The 27,069-nt window shown below is 47.1% G+C and overlaps 1 protein-coding gene across 3 annotated transcripts in view; it reads right to left on the reverse strand.

The window, feature by feature from the left end:
* The window catches only part of lamb2l (laminin, beta 2-like), a 197,170-nt gene that overhangs the window by 152,866 nt on the left and 17,235 nt on the right, over nucleotides 1–27,069 (reverse strand). For 2 of the 3 annotated variants that reach the window (XM_078543090.1, XM_078543089.1), the window contains exon 3: nucleotides 11,801–11,970. In XM_078543090.1, the coding sequence (XP_078399216.1) occupies nucleotides 11,801–11,970 (170 nt within the window). Of the gene's footprint in view, nucleotides 1–11,800; nucleotides 11,971–27,069 lie in introns of those variants that run through there. The other variant, XM_078543091.1, reaches the window with a different exon arrangement.

Below are 27,069 nucleotides of genomic sequence, written 5' to 3' on the forward strand. Positions count from 1 at the left end.
GGTCGACTGGCAGAAGTTACCACTGAAAATGCTATTGAAAGGACACTTACATTATTAATTAGTCGCTTTAAATTAAATATCTATGGTGGGTTTAGACCATATCTACAGTGCAAATATAGCGACCTCATGACATCCAATACCTCGGAATACATACGAACACATGAAATAGGAGCAGAAGTAGGCCATTCGGCCCCTCGAGCCTGCTCCGCATTCAGTAAGATCACAGCTGTTCTGTTTGTGTTTTGAATTCCACATTCCTATCTACCTCTGACAGCCTTTCATTCCCTTGCCTAACTAGAATCTATCTACTTCTGCCTTAAAAATATTCAATGACCCCCACCTCCAACACCTTCGGAGGCAGAGAGTTCCAAAGTCGCACAGCCCTCAGAGAGAAAGAATTTCTCTTCATCTCTGTCCTGTAGGGGTGACCCCTAGTTTTAAAACAGTGCCCCCTAGTTCTGGACTCACCCACAAGAGGAAACATCCTTTCCACGTCCACCTTGTGAGGCAGACAGTGGGCATCACTGGCAAGGCTGCCATTAATGCCCATATCTGGAATGGTGCTGGGTCTCCTTCTTCTTGACTGGCTGGTAACAGTCTTGCTACAGTTGAACTGGAACATTTCAGAGGGCAGTTATGTTGGTCTGGGACTAGATTCACATCCAGGCTCAGACCAGGCAAGGACAGTCGGTTTTCTTTCTGAAAGGACATGAATGGACTGGATGGGCTTTTACGATAATCCAACCAATTTTTCAAATCGAGTGGGGAGAATGTGTAATGTAGAACTCGCTACCACAGCGAGTGGTTGAGGTGAATAGCACAGAGACATTTAAGGGGGAAGCTGGATAAATACATGACGGAGAAAGGAACAGTAGGATATGTTGGTAGGGTGAGATGAAGAATAGGTGGGAGGAGACTCGTGTGGAGAATAAATACTGGCATGGAGCAGTTAGGCCGAATGGCCTGTTCCTGTGGTGTGAACACTACGTAATTCTATGGAGGATATATAAAGGATCAAATTGTTGTGATGGGATTTGAACTCTTGCCCTCTGGGTTACTGATCCAGTAAAGGAATCATCACACCGCCTAACTCAGCCCATTGCTGACTTGGACCTGCCCAGGTGAGGGACTGAACACAGTGACACTCCACATTGCCTGTGCTGTGACATGCAGCGTTCAGGTTGGGGCCATTTCTGTTCTGATGTTTCCAACATTTGTCATAACTTTGTTTATTTTCACCTTGTAATTTCTCATTGATCTTTGTATTCAGCCGGCTTATTACATTTTGATTTAATTTATCCCGTGCCGCACCCTTTCACTCTGTCCTGGTCTGAAGCCAAGTCAAATAAGACAGCCTGCTGTGTGTTTGATCTTCCCCCTACCCAGCTCCACTATCACTGGAACACCCAGAGCCTCTGTTACAGCAACGGTTACAAATGCAAAATTTTCTATAGTCTAATTTCATGGCTTCTCTTGTGTCAGTCGGTAACACTCCTGTCTCTGATCCACAGGTAATGACTTCAAGTTTCGCTCCTGAGAGAAGGCCAACAGACCCAGTGCAGTATTGAGGTACAGTCCCACAGACACTGACTCTCACTGGGATACAGTCCCACAGACACTGACTCTCACTGGGATACAGTCCCACAGACACTGGCGCTCACTGGGGTACAGTTCCACACACACTGACTCTCACTGGGGTATAGTCCCACACACACTGACTCTCACTGGGATACAGTTCCATACACACTGACTCTCACTGGGGTACAGTTCCACACACACTGACTCTCGCTGGGACACAGTTCCACACACACTGACTCTCACTGGGATACAGTTCCACACACACTGACTCTCACTGGGGTACAGTTCCACACACACTGACTCTCGCTGGGACACAGTTCCACACACACTGACTCTCGCTGGGATACAGTTCCACACACACTGACTCTCACTGGGACACAGTTCCACACACACTGGCTCTCACTGGGGTACAGTTACACATACACTGACTCTCACTGGGGTACAGTTACACATACACTGACTCTCACTGGGGTACAGTTCCATACACACTGACTCTCACTGGGGTACAGTTCCACACACACTGACTCTCACTGGGACACAGTTCCACACACACTGACTCTCACTGGGACACAGTTACACATACACTGACTCTCACTGGGGTACAGTTACACATACACTGACTCTCACTGGGGTACAGTTCCACACACACTGACTCTCACTGGGGTACAGTTCCACACACACTGACTCTCACTGGGGTACAGTTCCAAACACACTGACTCTCACTGGGGTACAGTTCCACACCCACTGACTCTCACTGGGGTACAGTTCCACACACACTGACTCTCACTGGGGTACGGGTCGCACACACACTGACTCTCACTGGGGTACAGTTCCACACACACTGACTCGCACAGGGGTACGGGTCCCACACACACTGACTCTCACTGGGGTACAGTTCCACACACACTGACTCTCACTGGGATACAGTTCCACACACACTGACTCTCACTGGGGTACGGGTTCCACACACACTGACTCTCACTGGGATACAGTTCCACACACACTGACTCTCACTGGGGTACAGTTCCACACACACTGACTCTCGCTGGGACACAGTTCCACACACACTGACTCTCACTGGGATACAGTTCCACACACACTGACTCTCACTGGGACACAGTTCCACACGCACTGGCTCTCACTGGGGTACAGTTACACATACACTGACTCTCACTGGGGTACAGTTACACATACACTGACTCTCACTGGGGTACAGTTCCATACACACTGACTCTCACTGGGGTACAGTTCCATACATACTGACTCTCACTGGGGTACAGTTCCACACACACTGACTCTCACTGGGACACAGTTCCACACACACTGGCTCTCACTGGGGTACAGTTACACATACACTGACTCTCACTGGGGTACAGTTACACATACACTGACTCTCACTGGGGTACAGTTCCACACACACTGACTCTCACTGGGGTACAGTTCCACACACACTGACTCTCACTGGGGTACAGTTCCAAACACACTGACTCTCACTGGGGTACAGTTCCACACCCACTGACTCTCACTGGGGTACAGTTACACACACACTGACTCTCACTGGGGTACAGTTACACACACACTGACTCTCACTGGGGTACAGTTCCAAACACACTGACTCTCACTGGGGTACAGTTCCACACCCACTGACTCTCACTGGGATACAGTTACACACACACACTGACTCTCACTGGGGTACAGTTACACACACACTGACTCTCACTGGGGTACAGTTCCACACACACTGACTCTCACAGGGGTACGGGTCCCACACACATTGACTCTCATGGGGGTACAGTTCCACACACACTGACTCTCACTGGGGTACAGTTACACACACACACTGACTCTCACTGGGGTACAGTTACACACACACTGACTCTCACTGGGGTACAGTTCCACACACACTGACTCTCACAGGGGTACGGGTCCCACACACACTGACTCTCACGGGGGTACAGTTCCAAACACACTGACTCTCACTGGGGTACAGTTCCACACCCACTGACTCTCACTGGGGTACAGTTACACACACACACTGACTCTCACTGGGGTACAGTTACACACACACTGACTCTCACGGGGGTACGGGTCCCACACACACTGACTCTCACGGGGGTACAGTTCCACACACACTGACTCTCACGGGGGTACAGTTCCACACACACTGTCTGTGGGGATACAGGAGCAACATATTTTAAAGTGCAAGCGGCTTCTCAAATATTTAATAAAATGATGTAAAATTTCTACAGTGAAGAAACAGTTAACGGTTAAGAATTGGTAGAGGGATTCCTCAGCTCCCACACTCTGCCACCTTTCAGGCTCAGCAAAATCTCTTCATTACATTCAGATGTGGGAGTTAAACTGACTCTGTCTGAAACTCATCTCCTGGTGACTCCTTTCCTCATTCATTCCTAAAGGTTGACTGGTCTGTAAATACTGATGAAACTGTTTTGATTTCCATCCCAAAATTTCATAATCCAAGATCTGTTTAACAGGGCCTTTTGGTTTTCAATGCTGCAGACTGAACAGGGGACTCTACAGTTTGATCGCAGCCTTTTCCAACCCATTCACATTGAAGTTATGGCACTGAACCAGGCCATTCGGCCCGACTGGTCCATGCTGGATTTTATGCTCCACAAAAACCTCCTCCTGCCTTACTTCATCTTGCCTTATCAGCATATTCCTTTCCCCCCTTGTGTGTTTATCTAGCTTTTCCTTAAATTAATCCAAACTATATTTATCTTGATCATCACAAACTTGTTGGTTTTGTTGGCACAGCTCTGTGCTGCTGACCCATCTTGTGTTGTATTTACTGAGGCTCCCAGTGTTTCTGTCTGGTTGCTCCTGAGTTATATCTGCACTATTCCCTAGGGAGAACAATGACTCTTGTTACATCCTCGCTCACTCACAAAGTCCTGCAGGCCACACCTGCTGCTTTCTCAACCTGTGTCCCTCTGGTTACTGACCCCCTTATCACTGGAAACCACCTCTCCCTATCCACTCTAGTGAAACCCTTCGTGATTTTGAACACCCCTAGCAAACCTCCCCTTAACCCTCTCTGCTTTAAAGAGAACAATCCCAGCTTCAGTCTCTCCATGCAACTGAAGCCCCTCACCTCCTGGTAAATCTCCTCTGTACCCTCACAGCGCTGACACATTTCCTGAAGTGTAGGACGGGGGCTGAGTCTGTGCTCTCAGGAAAAGCCGTATGACCCCCCATGCCCCCTGCTGGGAGAAGAGTAGGGGAACTTTCCCCTGTCCAGTTTTTAATCCCTCAACCAACAGGAGTGAAAACAGATTTCGTGGTCATTACACTTCACCGTGGTTTGTGAGATTCTGCTGAGTGGAAATTTGCTGTCATAACAACAGTGACTGCATTTTGAAAAACCCTTTGGAATGTCCTGAGGTCATGAAAGGTGCTATATAAATGAAAATCTTACTTGATTATTTCTAGTGGTAGTGGTATTGGCGCTGGACTAGTAATCCAGAGACCCAGGGTAATGCTCTGATTTGAATTTGACAAAAGCCTGAAATTAAAAGTCTAATAAAAACCCATTTGTTTCACTAATGCCCTTTAGGGAAGGAAATCTGCTGTCCTTACCTGGTCTGGCCTACATGTGACTCCTGGCCCACAGCAATGTGACTAACTCTTAAAAAAATGCTCTCTGAGCAAGGGGCAATTCGGGATGGGCAGCAAACACTGGCCCAGCCAGCGACACCCACATCCCTCGATCAAATAAAACAAAAATTTCCTAACTGCTTTCCGGACCAAGCTGAACTTTTCCAAAGGAATTTTTTGTAAGAGTTGAGCTTTATGAATTGTGCTGTATTCCAGAACAGGGGTTTGAACCCTGCACCGAGGAGCCCCTCAGTCACACCCCCACCCACGACTGAACTCTGTGCAGTGCCGAGGGTGAAGAGGCTGATTTGTGCTCAATCCCATTACCGGATTTCCATCATCACCTGCCCAAGGGCACAATCGATTCACTGACTACCAGCCTTCCTTCTCATTCCTAATTTATATTTATTTTATCAGCACTGTGTTAGACAAAATAAACACACACATCTCCCTATCATATGGCATCTGCAGGGATGTTGGCATGGCTACAGCTACAGTTTGCTGATAAGGAGGGCTCCTCCTTTACTGAGTTGGTGGCATCGATATTGAGGTGTCTACACAAGCACTTTGATCTTATCTCCATTAACTTGTTTTCTCCACACAGATTATTCACTGCAGAAATCAGGCCTTGTGTTCAAACTAGGGGAAATTAGGGTGAAATTGTGGTGTGAGGGAGAAAGACAGAGTGTTCAAATAAAATGGATAAATTTCAGAAAGAGAGAGTGTTGAAACAGAGGAAGGGGAGAAAAACATTGAATGTTGTAGCACAGAAAGAGGCCATCATATCAGTGCTGCAGTTTAACTCAACGTGAGCCACCCAGTCTAATCCCACTCTCCCCCCTACTCTCCACACCCTTTAATATCCCACCCAGTCTAATCCCACTCACCCCCCCACTCTCCACACCCTTTAATATCCCACCCAGTCTAATCCCACTCTCCCCCCCACTCTCCACACCCTTTAAAACTCATCCAGTCTAATCCCACTCTCCCCCTCACTCCCCACACCCTTTAATATCCCACCCAGTCCGATCCCACTCTCCCCCTCACTCTCCACACCCTTTAATATCCCACCCAGTCCGATCCCACTCTCCCCCCGACTCCCCACACCCTTTAATATCCCACCCTGTCTAATCTCACTCTCCCCCTCACTCTCCACACCCTTTAATATCCCACCCAGTCTAATCCCACTCTCCTCCCGACTCTCCACACCCTTTAATATCTCACCCAGTCCGATCCCACTCTCCCCCTCACTCCCCACACCCTTTAATATCCCACCCAGTCTAATCCCACTCACCCGCCCACTCTCCACACCCTTTAATATCCCACCCAGTCTAAGCCCACTCTTCCCCTCACTCCCCGCACCCTTTAATATCCCACCCAGTCTAATCCCACTCTTCCTCTCACTCCCCGCACCCTTCAAAACTCACCCAGTCTAATCCCACTCTCCCCCCCTACTCCCCACACCCTTTAATATCTCACCCAGTCCAATCCCACTCTCCCCCTCACTCCCCACACCCTTTAATATCCCACCCAGTCTAAACCCACTCTCCCCCTCACTCCCCGCACCCTTTAATATCCCACCCAGTCTAATCCCACTCTCCCCCTCACTCCCCGCACCCTTTAATATCCCACCCAGTCTAATCCCACTCTCCCCCTCACTCCCCACACCCTTTAATATCCCACCCAGTCTAATCCCACTCTCCACCTCACTCCCCGCACCCTTTAATATCCCACCCAGTCTAATTCCACTCTCCACCTCACTCCCCGCACCCTTTAATATCCCACCCAGTCTAATCCCACTCTCCCCCCCTACTCCCCACACCCTTTAATATCTCACCCAGTCCGATCCCGCTCTCTCCACACCCTTTAATATCCCACCCAGTCTAATCCTGCTCTCCCCCCCACTCTCCACATCCTTTAATATCTCACCCAGTTTAATACCACTCTCCCCCTCATTCTCTAAATTTTTAATATCTCTCTTTTCAGAAAACTATTTTTAAAAGAATTTGTGGAATCTACTCCAACAGTGAGTTCAGCTAGAGAGAGTGTGAGAGAGAGAGGGGGAGAGATTTCGAGAGACAGTGGGCTGGATATTTTACTATTCATTCAAGGGACACAGAAAACAGTCGATAACTCAGGGACGAGGCAGTCAACCAGTTGCCAAACCTCCAGGGTTGCCCCTAGAGTCTCCAGGAATTAAAGATTATCACAAAGACACTGCTGGGAGCAAAAACACAAGAGAAAAACGACAGGGTTGTTTAGAAAAATTGCGCACAATTTACATTTTTGTTGATTAGATATAAAAATATTGGAGAAAGAATAAGGAAAGATAGATTGTGCTGGATGGTGGGAAGGGTGCCATCATATGATGAACTCTCCAAGAATACATCTAACTGGAGTTGGCAACATTAAAACTGAGGGGCATGTTTGATTAAGGAAACAGTAAAAAGGGGCTGAAATTGGCCATTGTTACTCCTGTTTCCCAGACAGTAATTAGAGGGGAAAATGAATGAATTCGCAGGGAAAGGTTGACCTGCAAGGAAGAATTTAGGCGACTATTTGGTCTTGGGTGATTTTTTCAGGCACTAGGTCAGTTTCCTAAGCCTGTTTTAGGACCCTTCTTAGATGGGGCTGCTATCAGCCAGTGCTGGGCCTGAACTTCCACTGGCTCAGATGCAGCCTGTGCAGAAGGTCTGGCATTTAGACAGGTCCTGAGAAAAGTGACCACAGCTCACATAGCGAGCATCCTGAGAACCATCTCAGGAATGGGCCTGGTTCATGCTCAAAGGCTCCGATTGGCATAAAGCAATGGGCCTGCACGTTATACTCTGGACAATCCCAACTAATATGACGTGTGGTGCATACCCTGCACATAATGATATGTAGGCCAGACTGGGTTCTTCCTCCAGTGCTTGTTGTGCAATCCAATTTCAAAGTCCCTCATGTCAGAGGAAACTCCTAAGCTCGGTTGTGAAGAAGACACAGAGACTAGGATGCTTTGGTAGAGACTGTTTATTGCTCACTACAGAGCTTACTTCTCCACTCTAACATAACTCCCCAGTGCTGGCTGGCTCTTCTTTATATACACATCTGTGTATAATTCACTAATCAACACCCAACACCTGTTCACCTTTTTACCATAAACCACTGGGTATTAATATCCATCAACGGAACCTTTAGATACTAACACCTCAGACTTCCCAACTCCATTTTAAAGGCCGATTCCCCACCCACTCTGTATCACAGTTAGTTCCACGTTACCATCACAACACAAGAAATACATTGAAGAGGTCAGGGGATGAAACTTGCCAGTATTCAGCGACTGGAATGTACAGAGATGCCATGTTAACATGGTGAGAACCACCAGCCGTGGCTGCCAATCCTCCAGGGTTGAACTGGAGTGTTCAGGATTGAAGGTTTATTACATAGGATTCTGCTGAAAGCAAAATCTTTAATAAATTATTCTTTCACAGGATGTGAACGTCATTGGATGGGCCGGCATTTGTTACCCATCCCTAACTCCCTTGAGAAGGTGGTGGTGAGCTGCCTTCTTGAACCGCTGCAGTCCATGTGGTGTAGGTACACCCACAGTGCTGTTAGGGAGGGAGTTCCAGGATTTTGACCCAGCGACAGTGAAGGAACGGTGATATATTTCCAAGTCAGGATGGTGAGTGACTTGGAGGGGAACCTCCAGGTGGTGGTGTTCCCATCTATCTGCTGCCCTTGTCCTTCTAGGTGGTAGAAGCCATGGGTTTGGAAGGTGCTGTCGAAGGAGCCTTAGTGAATTCCTACAGTGCATCTTGTAGATGGTACACACTGCTGCTACTGTGCATCGGTGGTGGAGGGAGTGAATGTTTGTGGAAGGGGTGCCAATCAAGCGGGCTGCTTTGTTCTGGATGATGTTGAGCTTCTTGAGCGTTGTGGGAGCTGCACTCATCCAGGCAAGTGGAGAGTATTCCATCACACTCCTGACTTGTGCCCTGTAGATGGTGGACAGGTTTTGGAAGGTCAGGAGGTGAGTTACTCACCACAGAATTCCCAGTCTCTGACTTGCTCCTGTCACCACAGTATTTAACCCAGGAGAAAAGCTATCTGAGCATTAGACTGCCTTGTGTTTATGTCTCTTTGAATACTTTTTTCTTATTTGTTATAAAGATATTGGAAGATATAGTCAGCATGGCTTTGTCAGAGGGAGGTCATGACTAGCAAACTTGATTGAATTTTTTGAGGAGGTGACCAGGTGTATAGATGAGGATAGTGCAGTTGATGTAGGTTATATGGATTTCAGCAAAGCCTTTGACAAGGTCCCACATGGGAGACTTATAAAGAAGGCAAATGCACATGGGATACAGGGTAATTTTATAAGGTGGATTCAAAATTGGCTTAGTTATAGGAGACAGAGGGTGATGACAGAAGGCTGCTTTAGTGACTGGAAGCCAGTGTCCAGTGGCGTACCACAGGGATCTGTGCTGGATCCCCTATTATTCGTCATTTATATAAACGACACAGATGACTATGTGGGAGGTAGGATTAGTAAGTTTGCAGATGACACAAAGATTGGCCGGGTGGTTAACAGTGAGGTTGAATGTCTTGGGCTACAGGAAGATATAGATGGGATGGTCAAATGGGCAGATAAGTGGCAGATGGAATTTAACCCTGAAAAGTGTGAGGTGATACACTTTGGAAGGAGTAATTTGACAAGGAAGTATTCAATGAACAGCATGACACCAGGAAGTTCTGAGGAACAAAGGGACCTTGGTGTGTGTGTCCATAGATCTCTGAAGGTGGAGGGGCATGTTAGTGGGCTGGTGAAAAAGGCATATGGGACACTTGCCTTTATCAATCGAGGCATAGGTTACAAAAGTAGGGAGGTCATGTTGGAGTTGTATAGAACCTTGGTGAGGCCACAGCTGGAGTAGTGTGTGCAGTTCTGGTCGCCACATTATAGGAAGGATGTGATTGCACTGGAGGGGGTGCAGAGGAGATTCACCAGGATGTTGCCTGGGATGAAACATTTAAGTTATGAAGAGAGGTTGGATAGACTTGGGTTGTTTTTGTTGGAGCAGAGAAGACTGAGGGGCGACCTGATCGAGGTGTAGAAGATGATGAGGGGCATGGACAGGGTGGATAGGGAGCAGCTGTTCCCCTTAGTTGAAAGGTCAGTCACGAGGGGACACAAGTTCAAGGTGAGGGTCAGGAGGTTTAGGGGGGATGTGAGGAAAAACTTTTTTACCCAGAGGGTGGTGATGGTCTGGAATGCGCTGCCTGGGAGGGTGGTGGAGGCGGGTTGCCTCACATCCTTTAAAAAGTACCTGGATGAGCACTTGGCACGTCATAACATTCAAGGCTATGGGCCAAGTTCTGGTAAATGGGATTAGGTAGGTAGGTCAGGTGGTTTCTCACGTGTCGGTGCAGATGCGATGGGCTGAAGGGCCTCTTCTGCACTGTGTGATTCTGTGAAATGGGAAAGATGGTTTGATTGAGTGTGAGTCAAAAACCATCCAAAACAGGTATTAAAGAATCTGTTTGCTTTCTGATTGGTCATGGAAAGGTGGGTGTTTTGAGTGACCAATGGCAGGAGAGTGAGTGCAGGGCAATTGGAGGTAGGAGGTCATGGAATGAGAACTTCCTGGCACAGCACGATGGAATGAATGGCCTCCTTATGCACAGTATTATTCTATGAATCAGGAAGTGGAAACCCTAACAGAGAGGAACTGGCCACAAAAATATAAAAAATAGGCTGTTGTTGGTTAATATTTTTTTCCCCAGATGGGAGTGGGGTTGCCAACTCTGGTAGGATGTATTTCTGGAGGTTTCTTCATGTGACCTTCCCATCCTTTCAAAGGGGACTTTTTCCATCTATTATCAGCAAAATTGTCCAAATAAACGTGGGGCTGAACTTTCCCCCCGTTGGAGGAGGGGTTGTGTGTGGACGGGCGGGAGCAAACGTGAACCCGATCGGCGCTCCCAATCAGGTCCGCGCTGCCATTTTACGTGGGCGGGCCGATTAAGGCCTGCCCAGCGTGGCGGGCGCCCTGAGCGTTTCCTGTGCGGGCGGTGGGGCGGGGGTGGTCCCTGAGCCAGGGAGATCAGTTTAAGGTTTTAAAATTTAAATCAAGGAAAAAAAAAACTTTTGAAACATGTCCCCTGATGTGACAGCGTCTCATGAGCTGGGACATGTCAATGGATTTTTGAAATAATTTTTATTGACTTTTAAACCACTTCATGGAGCCTCATCCCGCCCGTGGATGAGGTTTCATGATAAATGCGAAGGCCGCCTGGGCTCTTCGCCTGCCCCCCCACCAACCTTAAGGTTAGACAGGCAGCTCCGTTAATTGTTTTAATTAGTTTTTAACAGGCCTTAATAGGCCTTTGTCAGTTCGGCGGGCACACAGCCAAGTTGGGATGCCCGCACAATGTCACCGTGCATCATTTTATACGTTGGTGAGCGGGCCCCGCCCCCACTCGCCAACCGGAAAATTCTTCCCATGCAATTGTTTTGAACAAAAGAGCCCTCATACGATCATTTTCAATCCAGGCCAATCCTGACAGGTTGACAACACTTAGCTGGCTGTAAAGTCTCCCGTCTCTCTCACACCCTTACCTGGAGGTGGCTGACGATACAATAGTCACTCGGCTCCTCGGCCCCGCAGGTAGAGGTGGCAGTCAGATTGTGAGCCCGTCCAATCAGGAGGTTACCGGTTGCTGGGTAACAGCTTCCTTCTGTACATCCATGAGGCAAGGATGGGAGTTCCTGAGCAAAGCTGCTAATCACTGCGGAAGGAAAGAGAGACAAGTTTCAGAGAGAGAGGGAGAAGGCACGGTGAGGTATAGCTAACTGGTGACCGACATTAAACAAGATGGCTCCTAGATACATGTTTGTGGGAACTCAGGAACAGGAGGAGGCTATTCAGCCCCTTGAGCCAGTTCCAACATTTAATTAGATCATGGCGGATCTGTACACCTCCAACTTCCAGACTTTGCTCCATAACTCTCAATACATAGAAACATAGAAAATAGGAGCAAGAGTAGGCCATTCGGCCCTTCGAGCCTGCTCCACCATTCAATATAGCCATGGCTGATCCTCTATCTCAACACCATACTCCTGCTCTTTCTCCATACCCCTTGACACCTTCAGAGTCTAGAAATCTATCTATTTCCTTCTTAAATATATTCAGTGACTTGGCCTCTACAGGTTCACCACCAAGTGAGTGAAGAAGTTACTCCTCATCTCAGTCCTAAGTGGCCTACCCCATATCCTGAAACTGTGACCCCTTGTTCTAGACCCCCCCAGCCAGAGGAAACATCATCCTTGCATCCAGTTTGTCCATCCCTGTCAGAAATTTATGCATTTCAATGAGTTGACCCAATCTCTCCTCATACAACAATCCTGCCTTCTCAGGAATCAGTCTGGTGAACCTTTGCTGCACTCCCTCTATGGCAAGTATATCCTTTCTTAGGTAAGGAGACCAAAACTGCATGGTGTGGTCTCACCAAGGTCCTGTACAGCTGCAATAAGATATCCTTGCTCCTGTACTCAAGTCCTCTCGCAATGAAGCCAACATACCATTTGCCTTCCTAACTGCTTGCTGCACCTGTATGCTTACTTTCAGTGATTGGTGTACACGGACACCCAGGTCCCTTTGTTTATCAACATTTCCCAATCTATCACCATTTAAATAATACTCTGCCATTCTGTTTTTCCTACAAAAGTGTATAACTACACACTTATTCATGTTATACTGCATGTCATGTATTTGCCCACTCACTCAACTCGTCTAAATCATTTTGAAGCCTCTTTACATCCTCCTCACCACTCACATTCCCAGCTAGTCTTGTGTTGTCAGCAAACTTGGAAATATTACATTTGGTTCCCTCATCCAGATCATTGATATATATTGTGAATATCTGGGACCCAAGCACTGATCCCTGTGGTACCCCACTAGTCACCGCCTGCCATTCTGAAAAAGACCCATTTATTCCTCCTCTCTGTTTCCTGTCTGCTAACCAATTCTCAATCTATGTCAATTTATTACCCCCAATCCCATGTGGTTTAATTTTACACACTAACCTCTTATGTGGGACTTTATCAAAAGCTTTCTGAAAATCCAAATACACCACATCCACTGGTTCTCCCTTATCTATTCTACTAGTTACATCCTCAAAAAACTCCAGTAGGTTTGTCAAGCATAATTTCCCTTTCAAAAATCCATGTTGACATTATCTAATTACGTTGATATTTTCTAAGTGTCCTGTTATCACATCCTTTATAATAAACTCTAGCATTTTCCCCACTATTGATATTAGGCTAACTGGTCTGTAATTCGCTGTTTTCTCCCTCCCTCCTTTTTTTAAATAGTGGGGTTACATTTGCCACCCTCCAATCTGCCGGGACTGTTCCAGAATCTACAGAATTTTGGAAGATGACAACCAACACATCCACTATTTCCGTGGCCACCTCCTTTAGTACCCTGGGGTGTAGATTATCAGGCCCTGGGGATTTACGGCTTTCAGTCCCGTTAATTTCTCCAGCACTGTTTTTTTAGTAATACTAATTTCCTTCAATTCCTCCTTCTCACTAGACGCTTGGTTCCCTCGCATTTCTGGGAAGTTATTTGTGTCTTCCTCCAAGAAGACAGAACTAAAATAGTTATTTAATTGCTCTGCCATTTCCTTGTTCTCCATTACAAATTCTCCCATTTCGGACTGTAAGGGACCAACGTTTGTCTTCACTGATCTCTCTCTTTTTATGTGCTTATAGAACCTTTTACAGACCACTTTTATGTTCCTTGCAAGTTTACTCTCATAGTCTACTTCATCAATCTCTTGGTCTTCCTTTGCTCAATTCTAAACTGCTCCCAATCCTCAGGCTTGTTACTTTTTCTAGCAACTTTATATGACTCCTCTTTGGATCTAATACTATCCTTAATTTCTTTTGTTTGCCATGGTTGGGCCGCTTTCCCTGTTGTGTTTTTGTGCCAGAAAGGAATGTATAACTGTTGCAATGCAGACATTCGCTCCTTAAATATTAGCCATTGCCTTTCTACCGTCGTGCCTTTTAATGAAGTTCCCCAATCTAATGCAGCCTACTCACCCCTCATACCTTTGTAGTTTCTTGTTTTTTAGATTTAGGACCCTAGTTTCAGATTGGACTACTTCACTTTCCATCCTAGTGAAGAATTCTATCATGTTATGGTCACTCTTACCTTAATGCATGATACCTCATACATTCCCTCGAAACTCCTCACATTCCTCAGTCTCCCCTTCCTCCAGCAGCCTCCAACCATAAAACCAAAGACCTTTTTAGCAAAGAATCATTGGATCACAGAATTTTAATGGCACGGAAGGAAGCCATTTGGCCCATCGTGTTTGCACTGTCTCTCCAAATGAGCATTATGACCTAGTGCCATTGCCCTGCCTTTTCCCTGTACCCCTGCACATTGTTTCTATTCAAATAATCATCTAATGCCCCCTTGAAAGCCTGATTGAACCTGCCTCCACCACACTTCCAGACAGTGCATTCCAGACCTGAACCACTCGCTGTGTGAAGAAGTTTTCTCTCACGTTACATTTGCTTCTTTTGCAAATTACTTTAAATCTGTGCCCTCTCGTTCTTGATCCTTTTACAATTGGAAACAGCGTCTCCTTATCTACTCTGTTCAGCCTTCTCATGATTTTGAACATCGCTATCAAATCTCCTCTTAGCCGTCTTCTCTCTAAGGAGAACAGTCCCAATCTCTCCAATCTATCCTCATAGCTGAAGTTTCTCATCCCTGGAACCATTCTTGTAAACCTCTTCTGCACTCTCTCCAATGTGTTCACATCCATCCTATAATGTGGCTCCCAGAACTGTACACAATACTCCAGCTGAGGTCTAACGAGTGTCTTATATAAATTCAGCATAACCTCCCTACTCTTGTACTCTATGCCCCTATTAATAAAGCCCATGATACTATTTGCTTTATTAACTGCTCTCTCCACCTGCCCTCCCACCTTCAATGGTATATGCACATATACATCCAGGTCTTTCTGCTCCTGCACCCCCTTCAAAATTTCACCCCTTATTTTATATTATCTGTCCATGTTCTTCCGATCAAAATGCACCCCCTCACACTTCTCCACATTGAACTTCATCTGCCACCTATCTGCCCACTCCACCAACTTGTCTATGTCCTCTTGAAGTTCCACACCATCCTCCTCACAGTTCACAATGCTCTCAAGCTTTGTATCATTCGCAAACTTTGAAATTGTCCCCTGCACACCAAGATCTAGATCATTAATATATATTAAGAAAAGCTAGGGTCTCAATACCAACCTCTGGGGAACTCCACTACAAACCTTCATCCAGCCCGAAAAATATCCATTGACCATTACTCTCTGCTTCCTAATTTTCAGCCAATTTTGTATCCACGTTGCTACTGTCCCATTTATTCCATGAACAATAACTTCTCTCACAAGTCTGTTGTGTGGCACTGTGTCAAATGCCTTTTGAAGGTCCATGTACACTACATCAACAGCATTACCCTCATTGACCTTTTCTGTTATCTCTTCAAAACACTCCAGCAAGTTAGTTAAACACAACTTCCCCTTTAGAAATCCATGCTGGCTCTTCCTTATCAACCCATATTTTTCCATGTGACTACTAATTCTATCCCAAATAATCGTTTCTAGAATCTTTCCCACCATTGAAGTTAAACTGATTGGTCTGTAATTGCTGGGCTTATCCTTACAACCTTTTTTTGAACAAGATCGTAATGTTTGCAATTCTCCAGTCCTCTGGCACCTCCCCTGAGTCTAGGGAAGACTGAAAGATTATGGCCAGTGCCCCTGCAATTTCTACTCTCACTTTCTTCAATATCCTTGGATGCATCTTGTCCAGTCCCGGAGCCTTGTCAACTTTAAGTACCGACAGACTATACAACACTTCTTCCTTATCAATTTTGAACCCTTCTAGTGACAGAGTTTCCTCGTCTGTCACCATGTCCTGGGTAGCATCTACCTCCTTGGTAAAGATGGATGCAAAGTATTCATTTAATACCTCAGCCATGGCCGCTTCGTCCATGTGTAAATTCCCTTTTAGATCCCTAATCGGCCCAACTCCTCCTTTTATTACCCTTTTACTACTTTATATGTCTATAGAAGACTTTGGGATTCCCCTTTAGGTTGGCTGCCAGTTTTTTCTCAAAATCTCTCTTCGCTTCTCTAACAAAGAGCAAGTTCCAGGCTGGCCCTGTGGGGGTGTGGGGCTGGGTGCGGGGTGCAGGGCTGGCATTGGGAAATAAAATATCAAAATGAAGGACAGGGTTCATAGTCTGAAGTTGCTGAGCTCAATGTTAAGTCCGGAATGCTGTAAAGTGCCTAATCAGCTACATCATCAGCAAATGCAGCCATTTGCCTTTTTGCCCCTTCATCTAAGACATTAAATACAAAGCTGAATAGTTAAAGCCCCAACACAGATCCTTGTTGGACACCAATAGTCACATCTTGCCAATAAGAGCATCTACCCGTTATCCCTACTCTGTCTCCTACCACTCAGCAACATTCCGAACCAGGTAATAATTCGTCTTCAATTCCATGAGCTTCAGCTTTAGCTACCAGTCTCTGATGTGGGACTTTGTCAAATGTCTGCTGGAAGCCCCCAGATAAATTACATCGACAGGCATTCCCCCATCCACTACTTCAGTCACCTGCACTAACAATGACTGGCCCTTTACAAATCCACACTGGCTGTCTCTGGCCAGCTGGTAATTTGTGTTAAATGGCCCTGTTCTGGATTATACACTTTAGTAATCTCCTGATAACTGATGTTAGGTTAACTAGATTATGATTTCCTGATTTTTCCCTGTCTCATCTTTCTTAAATAGTGGGGTCACATGTCCGATTTTCGAGAGAGAGAGAGAGGCAGGATAAAGATGGGGGAGGAGGGTGCAGCAGTGGTGGAATAGAGAGAGTGTGTTTAGGGAGGGAGGGATTGAGAGAGGCAGGTTAGGAAAAAAAGGATTGAGTGTCTAGAGAGAGGGAGATGGTATGGAAATAAATAGTAGGGATAGAGGATCAGCAGGATGGAGAAGGAGAGGGTGAGGAAGAGAGAAAGTGGGGAGAAAGAGTCCAAACAATAAACAGGGGGAAAGCACCTGACCTCTGAGAATCACTTGATCCTCCCTCCCTCTCCTTCTCCACCTCTCTCCCAATCCTTCCTTATCTCTTTATCCCTCTCTCTAAGGCAAACCAGGGAATGGAGGAGTGACAGGAAACAAAGGGTAATTGTTGATGGATGTTTTTGTGACTGGGGACGCTGTTTCCAGTGGGGTTCTGCAGGACTCTGGACCAGGCCCCCTGCTTTTTGTGGTATATATTAATGATTTGGATGTAAACGTTGAGGGAATGATCAAGAAGCTTGCAGACAACACAAAAATGAGGTGGATAGCGAGGAGGATAGCCATAACCTTCAGGAAGATATCAGTGGACTGGTCAAGTGGGCAAAAAAGTGGCAAATGGAATTAAAACCAGACAAGTGCAAGGTGATGGATTTGGGGAGGTTAAACAAGACAAAAGATTACACAATAAATGGGAGGATACTGAGAGGTGTAGAGGAAGTGAGGGACCTTAGAGTGAATGTCCACAGATCCCTGAAGATAGCGGGGCAGGTTGAGAAGGTGGTTAAGAAGGCAAATAGAATCCTTTCATTTATTAGCCGAGGCATGGAATCTAAGAGCAGGGAGGTTATGCTGGAATATCTAAAACATTAGCTAGGCCACAAGTTGAGTACTGTGTGCAGCCCTGGTTACCTCATTACAGGAAGGGTGTAATTGCACTAGAGGGGGTACAGAGGAGATTTATAAGGATGTTATCAGGACTGGAAAATTGCAGCTATGAGGAAAGATTGGAAAGGCTGGAGTTGTTCTCCTTGGAACAGAGGAGGCTGAGGAGAGATTAGATTGAGAGGTACAAAATTATGAGGGGCCTGATATAGAGTGGATGGAAAGGGCCTATTTACTTTAGCAGAGAGGTCAGTGACTAGGAGGTATAGATCTGAAGTGATTGATCGAAGGTTAGACGGAAGATGAGGAAAACCTTCTTCACCCAGAGGATTGGAGGGGTCTGGAACTCACTGCCTAAAAAGGGGAGTAGAGGCAGAATCCCTCAACTCATTGAAAAGGTGTCTGGATATGCACCTTGAGCGCTGTAACCTGCAGGGCTATGGACCAAATACTGGAAAGTGGGATGAGGCTGGGGGTGACTCGATTTTCAGCCAGTACAGACACGATGGGCCAAGTGGCCTCTTTCTGTGCTGTAGACTTTCTATGATTCTTTGTTCCCCAATCTGCAGTATTGGCAGTCACAGTGAAAAGAGAGATTTATAATAAAGAAAGATTGAGACTGATGATAAACAGAGTGAAAGACTTGGGAGTTGAGTTTACAGTTCAGATTTAAGTGCATTAAATGGGTAACTTGGCAGCTGTGGTTCAGTGTGAAATCATTGTCCTGGACAGTGCCAAAAATACCCTGTGTGAAGCCTCAAGTGGAGAGGTTTCCCTGGGTTAACCACAGCACTGGGCAGTTGGTCCGGGGGAAGCGACAAGATTGTTACAGCGACTCTTAGACTTGACTCCCCCACAGCATCTAGACCTGAGGAATGGTGGGTGGGGGTGGGGGTGGGGAGGAGACAGTGGGCAGATAGGGAGAGGAGGTGGGAAGATGGGGGATGTGCCACCCAGCAAAGCCCACGTCCCATGGATTGGTTAAAAAACAGAATGGGGATGTGGGAAGTTAGGGGTTGGTGGTGGGGTGAGCGGGGTGAAGGGGGGGTGGGGTTGGGGACAGTGGAGCGGCATGGAGCCTAGACCAATGAGTCAGAGGTGGAACCATTTGCCCTTGTTGGTATGGAGCAGTTTTTTAATGAACTCTGGTCATTGTAACCTCCTCCCTCTGGTACAATCAATTAAACAGGGAAGTGTCATTGTTTACTCTCAGGAACAGCCTGAAAGAGTGCACCCAGCTGGCACACCTCACCCTCTTTACTCTGGCACTGGGCCAGCAGGAAGCAATACCTGGATTGGCACTAACCGAACCATTGCACTGGACAATAGACTAACCTCACGTGGCACAGCTTACTTCCTTTAACCCCAGCCGGCCAGGATCCAAGCAAATCTCAGAGACCGGAAACAGCTGCCATGAAATGGCAATGCAATAATGTTCACTGGAGAATTCACTAGTCTAGAAATTGGTCCCCACAGCACCTGTTTAATTCACACCTTGTTCAGATTAATGCGAGTTCTTCCTTTCTGAATTATTTCTGTCTTTCTGTAAAGGGAGCCTGGCCAATGCCAATCCTATCCCCAGCGTACACAAAACTCAATGGCCACAAGACAGCTGGTGGGGGGAATGGAAAATGCAGTCAAAGCTAGGCCTTTACTCCGTATCTAACCCCATGCTGTACCTGTCCTGGGAGTGTTTGATGGGGACAGTGTAGAGGGAGCTTTACTCTGTATCTAACCCCGTGCTGTACCTGTCCTGGGAGTGTTTGATGGGGACAGTGTAGAGGGAGCTTTACTCTGTATCTAACCCTGTGCTGTACCTGTCCTGGGAGTGTTTGATGGGGACAGTGTAGAGGGAGCTTTACTCTGTATCTAACCCCGTGCTGTACCTGTCCTGGGAGTGTTTGATGGGGACAGAGGGAGCTTTACTCTGACTATAACCTGTTCTGTATTTGCTCTGTCTGCCTGATCTGAGCAATATTCAATGAGCACGAACATCACTCATCTTGATATGTTTTGAAATATCAATGACCCTAGAAGGAAAAACGTTTTCAAGGTTTTGGAAAGGAAACAGGGAGTGAGTTTCACACCAAGGGTGCAGTCACTGATAACACAGGGCCCTATCTAAACTCCTGACCGATTTCAAAGTCACATCAATTGTGTCAAATTGACCAGTTTCTCATCTTGAAAAATTCAAGTCCACATCTGGGACTGCCATCTGTGTGAAATTAACGCATAAAACTCAACGTCGGAGGCCCCAGGGCTGTAATATTTCAATTTCCATGTTGTCATGTTTGGAATGCAAATGAAATTGACTCCAGGGAGTAAGGTGATGGGATGCAGGGTGGAGGTGGAGAGAATTTCAGCTGTGACACACTCTCCTGACGATTGGAATGTCTTCCAGTGCTCACTCTCCAGGTGCACTGATAATTCATGGCCACTCAGGTGAGGCAATGGAGGGATCCTGTCAACCTGGAGGGTTTTATCCTAGTGAGAGTCAAAGCCTTCAAGGTGTCAAACGAGTTAACTTTTAAAATTAATTCACGGGATGTGGGCGTCGCTGGCTGGGCCCAGCATTTATTGCCCATCCCTCACTGCCCCTTGAGAAGGTGGTGGTGAGCTGCCTTCTTGAGCCGCTGCAGTCCATGTGGTGTAGGTACACCCACAGTGCTGTTAGGGAGGGAGTTCCAGGATTTTGACACAGCGACAGTGAAGGAACGGCCGATATATTTCCAAGTCAGGATGGTGAGTGGTGAATGAAACGAAGCTAGTGAGTCTGGGTGAGTTCACCATATAAAAATTACCAAAAAATCTCACTAGTTACAGCCGGGATTCAATGTATACCAGTAACGCCAGTTAAATCAGCCAATGATGCCAGTTATCCAGCCTTGGTTAAAGAGCTGCACCAAGAGGCATTTAAAAACTCCTGAATCCAGGAGAGAACATCATCTACCAGGAACAGAGATCAGAAGACAAGACAGACTTGCATTTCTATAGCACCTTTCATGACCTCAGAACATTCCAAAATGTTTTACAGCCAATGAAATACTTTTTTTGAAGTGTAGTCACTGTTGTAGGAAAATGGGGCAGCCATGTTTGTGCACAGCAAGATTCCACAGTGCTGTGATAATGGTCAGAAAACATGATTTTAGTTATGTTGGGTTGGGGGATAAATATTGGTGCTAGGACACCATGGAGAACTCCCCTGCTCTGCTTCAAATAGTGGCCTTGCGATCTTTTCCGCCCATCTAAGAGGCAGATGAGGCATAGGTTGAACGTTTCATATGAAAAAGGGCACTTCCGACAGTGCGTCGCTCCCTCAGTACTGGCCCTCCGGCAGTGTGGCACTCCCTAAGTACTGACCCTCTGCCAGTGCAGCCCTCCCTCAGTAGTGACCCTCTGACAGTGCAGCCCTCCCTCAGTACTGACCCTCTGACAGTGCAGCACTCCCTCAGTACTGACCCTCTGACAGTGCAGCACTCCCTCAATACTGACTCTCCGACAGTGCAGCACTCCCTCAGTAGTGACCCTCTGACAGTGCAGCACTCCCTCAGTACTGACCCTCTGACAGTGCAGCACTCCCTCAGTACTGACCCTCTGACAGTGCAGCACTCCCTCAGTACTGACCCTCTAACAGTGCAGCACTCCCTCAGTACTGACCCTCTGACAGTGCAGCACACCCTCAGCACTGACCTTCTAACCATGCAGTGCTCCCTTAGCACTGACCCTCCAATAGTGCAGCACTCCTTCAGTACTGACCCTCTGACACTGCGGCACTCCCTCAGTACTGATCCCCTGACAGTGAAGAACTCCGCCAGTACTGACCCTCTGACAGTGTAGCGCTCTCTCAATCCTTGACTCTCCGACAGTGCGGCATTCCCTCAATATTGACTCTCTGACAGCGCAACACTCCCTCAGTACTGACCCTCTGACAGTGCAGCACTCCCTCAGTACTGACCCTCTGACAGTGCAGCACTCCCTCAGTACTGACCCTCTGACAGTGCAGCACTCCCTCAGTGCTGACCCTCCGGCAGTGCGGCACTCCCTCAATACTGACCCTCCGGCAGTGCAGCACTCCCTCAGTACTAACCCTTCGGTAGTGTGGCACTCCCTCAGTACTGACTGTCCGACTGTGCAGCACTCCCTCAGTACTGACCCTCTGACAGTGCAGCACTCCCTCAGTACTGACCCTCCAACTGTGCAGCACTCCCTCAGTACTGACCCTCCGGCAGTACAGCACTCCCTCAGTACTGACCCTCCGACAGTGCGGTACTCCCTTAGCACTGCCCTCTGACAGTGCAGCACTCCCTCAGTACTGACCCTCTGACAGTGCAGCACTCCCTCAGTACTGACCCTCCGACAGTGCGGCACTCTCTTATGCACTTTTGCCTCTAAGATTGGGGACTTGAACAATGACCCTAAAACTTTTAATGTCTTATCTTAAAGGAGTCCATTGGGCGGGAGGTGCCTGGATTTCCGACATGCAAAGCTGCTGGACAAGGCTTGTGTGATTCCCCTTCCTATTTGTTTTGTTGCAATAGATCTTCCATTTGCATTACTGTTCACAGCCCTTGAGACAGCTGTATCCCTTGGGGGAGGTCAGTAACTCAGCTCCCAAACTGCGAAGCAAAATGAAAGCGTTTGGAAGGTAAAGTTCAACACGGAAGCATCCAAACTATTTCAAATATTTCCCATTAGTGATCCCCAGGCACGCACAAGATTCTCACATCTACACCTTGATTCCTGGAGACTTTTGGTTCTAATGATTAACTCCTGAAATTGGCAGCAGATGAAAAAAGCAAAAAAAGTTACAATTTGAGGGGAGAGGAATCTGAATGCTGTCATGAAAAGGATGAAACCTGCCTGAGATAAGGTCAAGAATAATTGGTCAGCTGGTGGTGGGTTTGTTTGATACATGATGGGCACCGGAGTTTTGTAGTTTAAGCAGATGAAGCTTAAATTATGAAGATTGGTTGCATAGATGAGGATTGTATTCCCTCGAGTATGGACAATGGTGATCTAATTGAGGTGTTTAAGATGATTAAGGAATCGAATAGGGTTGATAAAGAGGGGAGTCCAGAACAAGGGTGTAGAACCTTAAACGTAGAGCCAGGCTGTTCAGGGCTGACAAGGGTGGTGCTGTTGTTGTCTGGCTCACTGACCTCTACCTCGCGGAGGCTGAGCGTCAACTCACAGACACTTCCTCCTACCTTCTCCTGGACCATGACCCCACCACTGAACATCAAGCCATTGTTTCCAGGACTGTTACTGACCTCATCTCCTCTGGAGATCTTCCTTCCACAGCTTCCAACCTCATAGTCTGCCAACCTCGGACGGCCCGCTTCTACCTCCGACCCAAAATCCACAAACAGGACTGTCCCAGCAGACCAATCATGTCAGCCTGTTCCTGCCCCACAGAACTCATTGCTTGCTATCTTGACTCCGTTCTCTCTCCCCTTGTCCAGTCCCTTCCCACCTACATCCGTGATTCCTCTGACACCTTACATCATATCAACAATTTCCAGTTCCCTGGCCCCAACCGCCTCCTCTTCACCATGGACGTCCAATCCCTCTACACCTCCATCCCCCACCGGGATGGTCTGTTTGCTTTCTGTTTCTTCCTCGAACAGAGGCCCAAACAATCCCCATCCACCACTACTCTCCTCCGTCTGGCTGAACTTGTTCTCACACTGAACAATTTCTCCTTAAACTCCTCTCACTTCCTCCAAATAAAAGGTGTGGCTATGGGTACCCGCATGGGCCCCAGCTATGCCTGTCTCTTTATGGGGTATGTGGAACATTCCTTGTTCCAGTCCTACTCCGCCCCCCCTCCCACAACTCTTTCTCCGGTACATCGATGATTACTTCGGTGCTGCTTCATGCTCTTGTCTGGACCTGGAAAAATTTATTAATTTTGCTTCCAATTTCCACCCCTCCATCATTTTCACATGGTCCATCTCTGACACTTCCCTTCCCTTGCTCGACCTCTCTGTCTCAATTTCTGGTGATAGACTGTCCACCAATATCCATTACAAGCCTACTGACACCCACAGCTACCTCGACTACAGCTCCGCACACCCTGCTTCCTGTAAGGACTCCATCCCATTCTCTCAGCTCCTTCGCCTCCGTCGCATCTGTTCTGATGATGCCACTTTCAAAAACAGTTCCTCTGACATGTCCTCCTTCTTCCTTAACCGAGGTTTTCCACCCACGGTCGTTGACAGGGCCCTCAACCGTGTCCGGCCCATCTCCCGTGCATCCGCCCTCACACCTTCCTCTTCCTCCCAGAAACATGATAGGGTCCCCCTTGTCCTCACATATCACCCCACCAGCCTCCGCATTCAAAGGATCATCCTCCGCAAACTCCAGCATGATGCCACCACCAAACACGTCTTCCCTTCACCCACACCACCGGCGGCATTCCGCAGGGATTGTTCCCTCTGGGACACCCTGGTCCACTCCTCCATCACCCCCTACACCTCAACCCCCTCCCACGGCACCTTCCTATGCAACCGCAGAAGGTGCAACACCTGCCCCTTTACTTCCCCTCTCCTCACCGTCCAAGGGCCCAAAAACTCCTTTCAAGTGAAGCAGCATTTCACTTGCACTTCCCTCAACTTAGTCTACTGCATTCGTTGCTCCCAATGCGGTTTCCTCTACATTGGAGAGACCAAACGCAGACTGGGTGACCGCTTTGCAGAACACCTTCGGTCTGTCCGCGAGCATGACCCAGACCTCCCTGTCGCTTGCTATTTTAACACTCCACCCTGCTCTCATGCCCACATGTCCGTCCTTGGCCTGCTGCATTGTTCCAGTGAAGCTCAACGCAAACTGGAGGAACAGCACCTCATCTTCCAACTAGGCACTTTACAGCCTTCCGGACTGAATATTGCGTTCATCAATTTTAGATCATGAACTCTCTCCTCCATCCCCACCCCCTTTCCGAATTCCCCTTTTTTCCAATAATTTATATAGATTTTTCTTTTCCCACGTATTTCCATTATTTTTAAATTGTTTTATCTCTACCTTTTAGCCTATTTCGATCCCTTCCCCCCACCCCACCCCCACTAGGACTATCTGTACCTTTATTATCACATTCCTTAGATAATACCACCAGCTTCAACACCTCTTTATCCTTTTGTCTATGACATCTTTTGGTTATCTCCACCTATCACTGGCCCTCTATCCAGCTCTACCTGTCCCACCCCCCCTTAAACCAGCTTATATTTCACCTCTTTTCTATTTTTCCTTAGCTCTGTTGAAGAGTCATACTCATCTCGAAACGTTAACTGTGTTCCTCTCCGCAGATGGTGTCAGACCTGCTGAGTTTTTCCAGGGATTTTTGTTTTTGTTTTGGATTTCCAGCATCCGCAGTTTTTCGCTTTTATCTTAGTGTTCAGGGGGGATGTCAGGAAGCACTTCTTCACTCAAAGGGGAGTGGAAATTGGGAAGTCTCTCCCCCATGTGCATGTTGGGGATCAACTGGAGCTTTCAAGACTGAAATTGCTAGTTTTCTGTTGGGTAAGTGGATTAAGGGATACGGAATGAAGATAGGTAAATGGAGTTGAGGTAGAGATCAGCCAAATTGGATGAAGGTACAAGCTCGAGGGGCTGAACGGCCTCCTTTTGTTGTCATGTGGCATGGAGTGTGTTTTTTTTTAAATTGAGAGGCTAAATGAAGGGCTACAGCTCCTCGTTGCCATTGGGATTACACATGGGCACTCACAAATTCCTCACCCAAATACTCAATATCTCAGTACAGTGTGATGTGATAGCATGGTGACTCTGTTACCGGACTGAATCCAGGGAGTTTGTCTAATAATCTGGAGACAGAAGTTCAATTCCTGCCACAGCAGCTAGGGAAATTCAATTCAATATTTTTGAGGCAATTCTTTGCCAGACACCGACACAAGCCCCTTACTTTAAATGAAATTATAGAGCTGAGACCTTCCCAAACGCTAGTAAGGGTCTTGATAAAGTTGTTAAGGAAAGTCAGTTCAGATTAGATGTTGACCAGTCTGTGGACTCAACATCTGTCCAATTGAGGGGGCTATAATTTAATTGTGCACGCCTAGTTCACAAGAACACAAGAAGTAGGAGCAGGAGTAGACCACATGGCCCCTCGAGCCTGCTCCGCCATTCAATATAATCATCTTGAGCTTCAATTCCACTTTCCTGCTCCCACTCCCCATGTCCCTTGGTTCCCTGAGAGACCAAGAATCTGTCTATCCCAGCCTTAAATGTCTTCAATGATAGAACATTCACAACTCTCTGGGGTAGAGAATTCCAAAGATTCACAACCCTTTGAATGAAATAATTGCTCCTCATCCCAGTCCTAAATGATTCGCCCCTTATCCTGAGACTGCTCCCCCGTGTTTTAGGTTCCCCGACCAGTGGAAACAATCTCTCAGTGTCTACCCTGTCAAACCCCTTCAGCATCTTGTATGTTTCAATGAGATCACTTCTCATTCTTCAAACTCCTCAGCCCAATTTACTCAGCCTCTCATCACAGGACAACCCTCTCATCCCTGGGACCAACCTAGTGAATCTTCATTGTACCGCCTCCAGTGCGAGTATATCCTTCCTCCAATGTGGAGACCAAAACTGCACACTGTACGCCTAAACTTTTAAACCTGGACAATGACCTTTTAAAAATGACCGAAGCCATGTCTGGCTGTGACCTTCGAACAATAGCAGCTAATCTAGCAGTATTGAAGAAATTTGCGCCTTGTCTCTGAAGAGACATTAACAACCATGTGGACAGCAGAGACCAAATTCAATGGGAATTATACAAGTTCCATCTACATTTCACAAGCCAGGCCTGACAATCGGAGTCTATCAGTCAGCTAGGACAAAGGATCCTGCAACCTTCCTTTCAAATTCCTAATGGTTGGAACATTAACAATCTCTGGAACCCAGACAAATGAATAGGCACCCTTTGTCAAAGCCAAGGTGGAGAGGTGGGAGTCATTTGACATGCCCGCCCCACCAGCTGGGGGAATCAGTTATACTGTCTTGCTGTCCTGCAAATCAGTCTGTCATCTTCCATCTACCAGGCAGCAGCACAGAAAAGGGGCTCTGTCCAGGTTTCAATGCCTGGCCCCCATCTACACTG

Source organism: Cetorhinus maximus, chromosome 6 (assembly GCF_964194155.1).
Source record: "Cetorhinus maximus chromosome 6, sCetMax3.hap1.1, whole genome shotgun sequence".
NCBI classification, from domain to species: domain Eukaryota; kingdom Metazoa; phylum Chordata; class Chondrichthyes; order Lamniformes; family Cetorhinidae; genus Cetorhinus; species Cetorhinus maximus.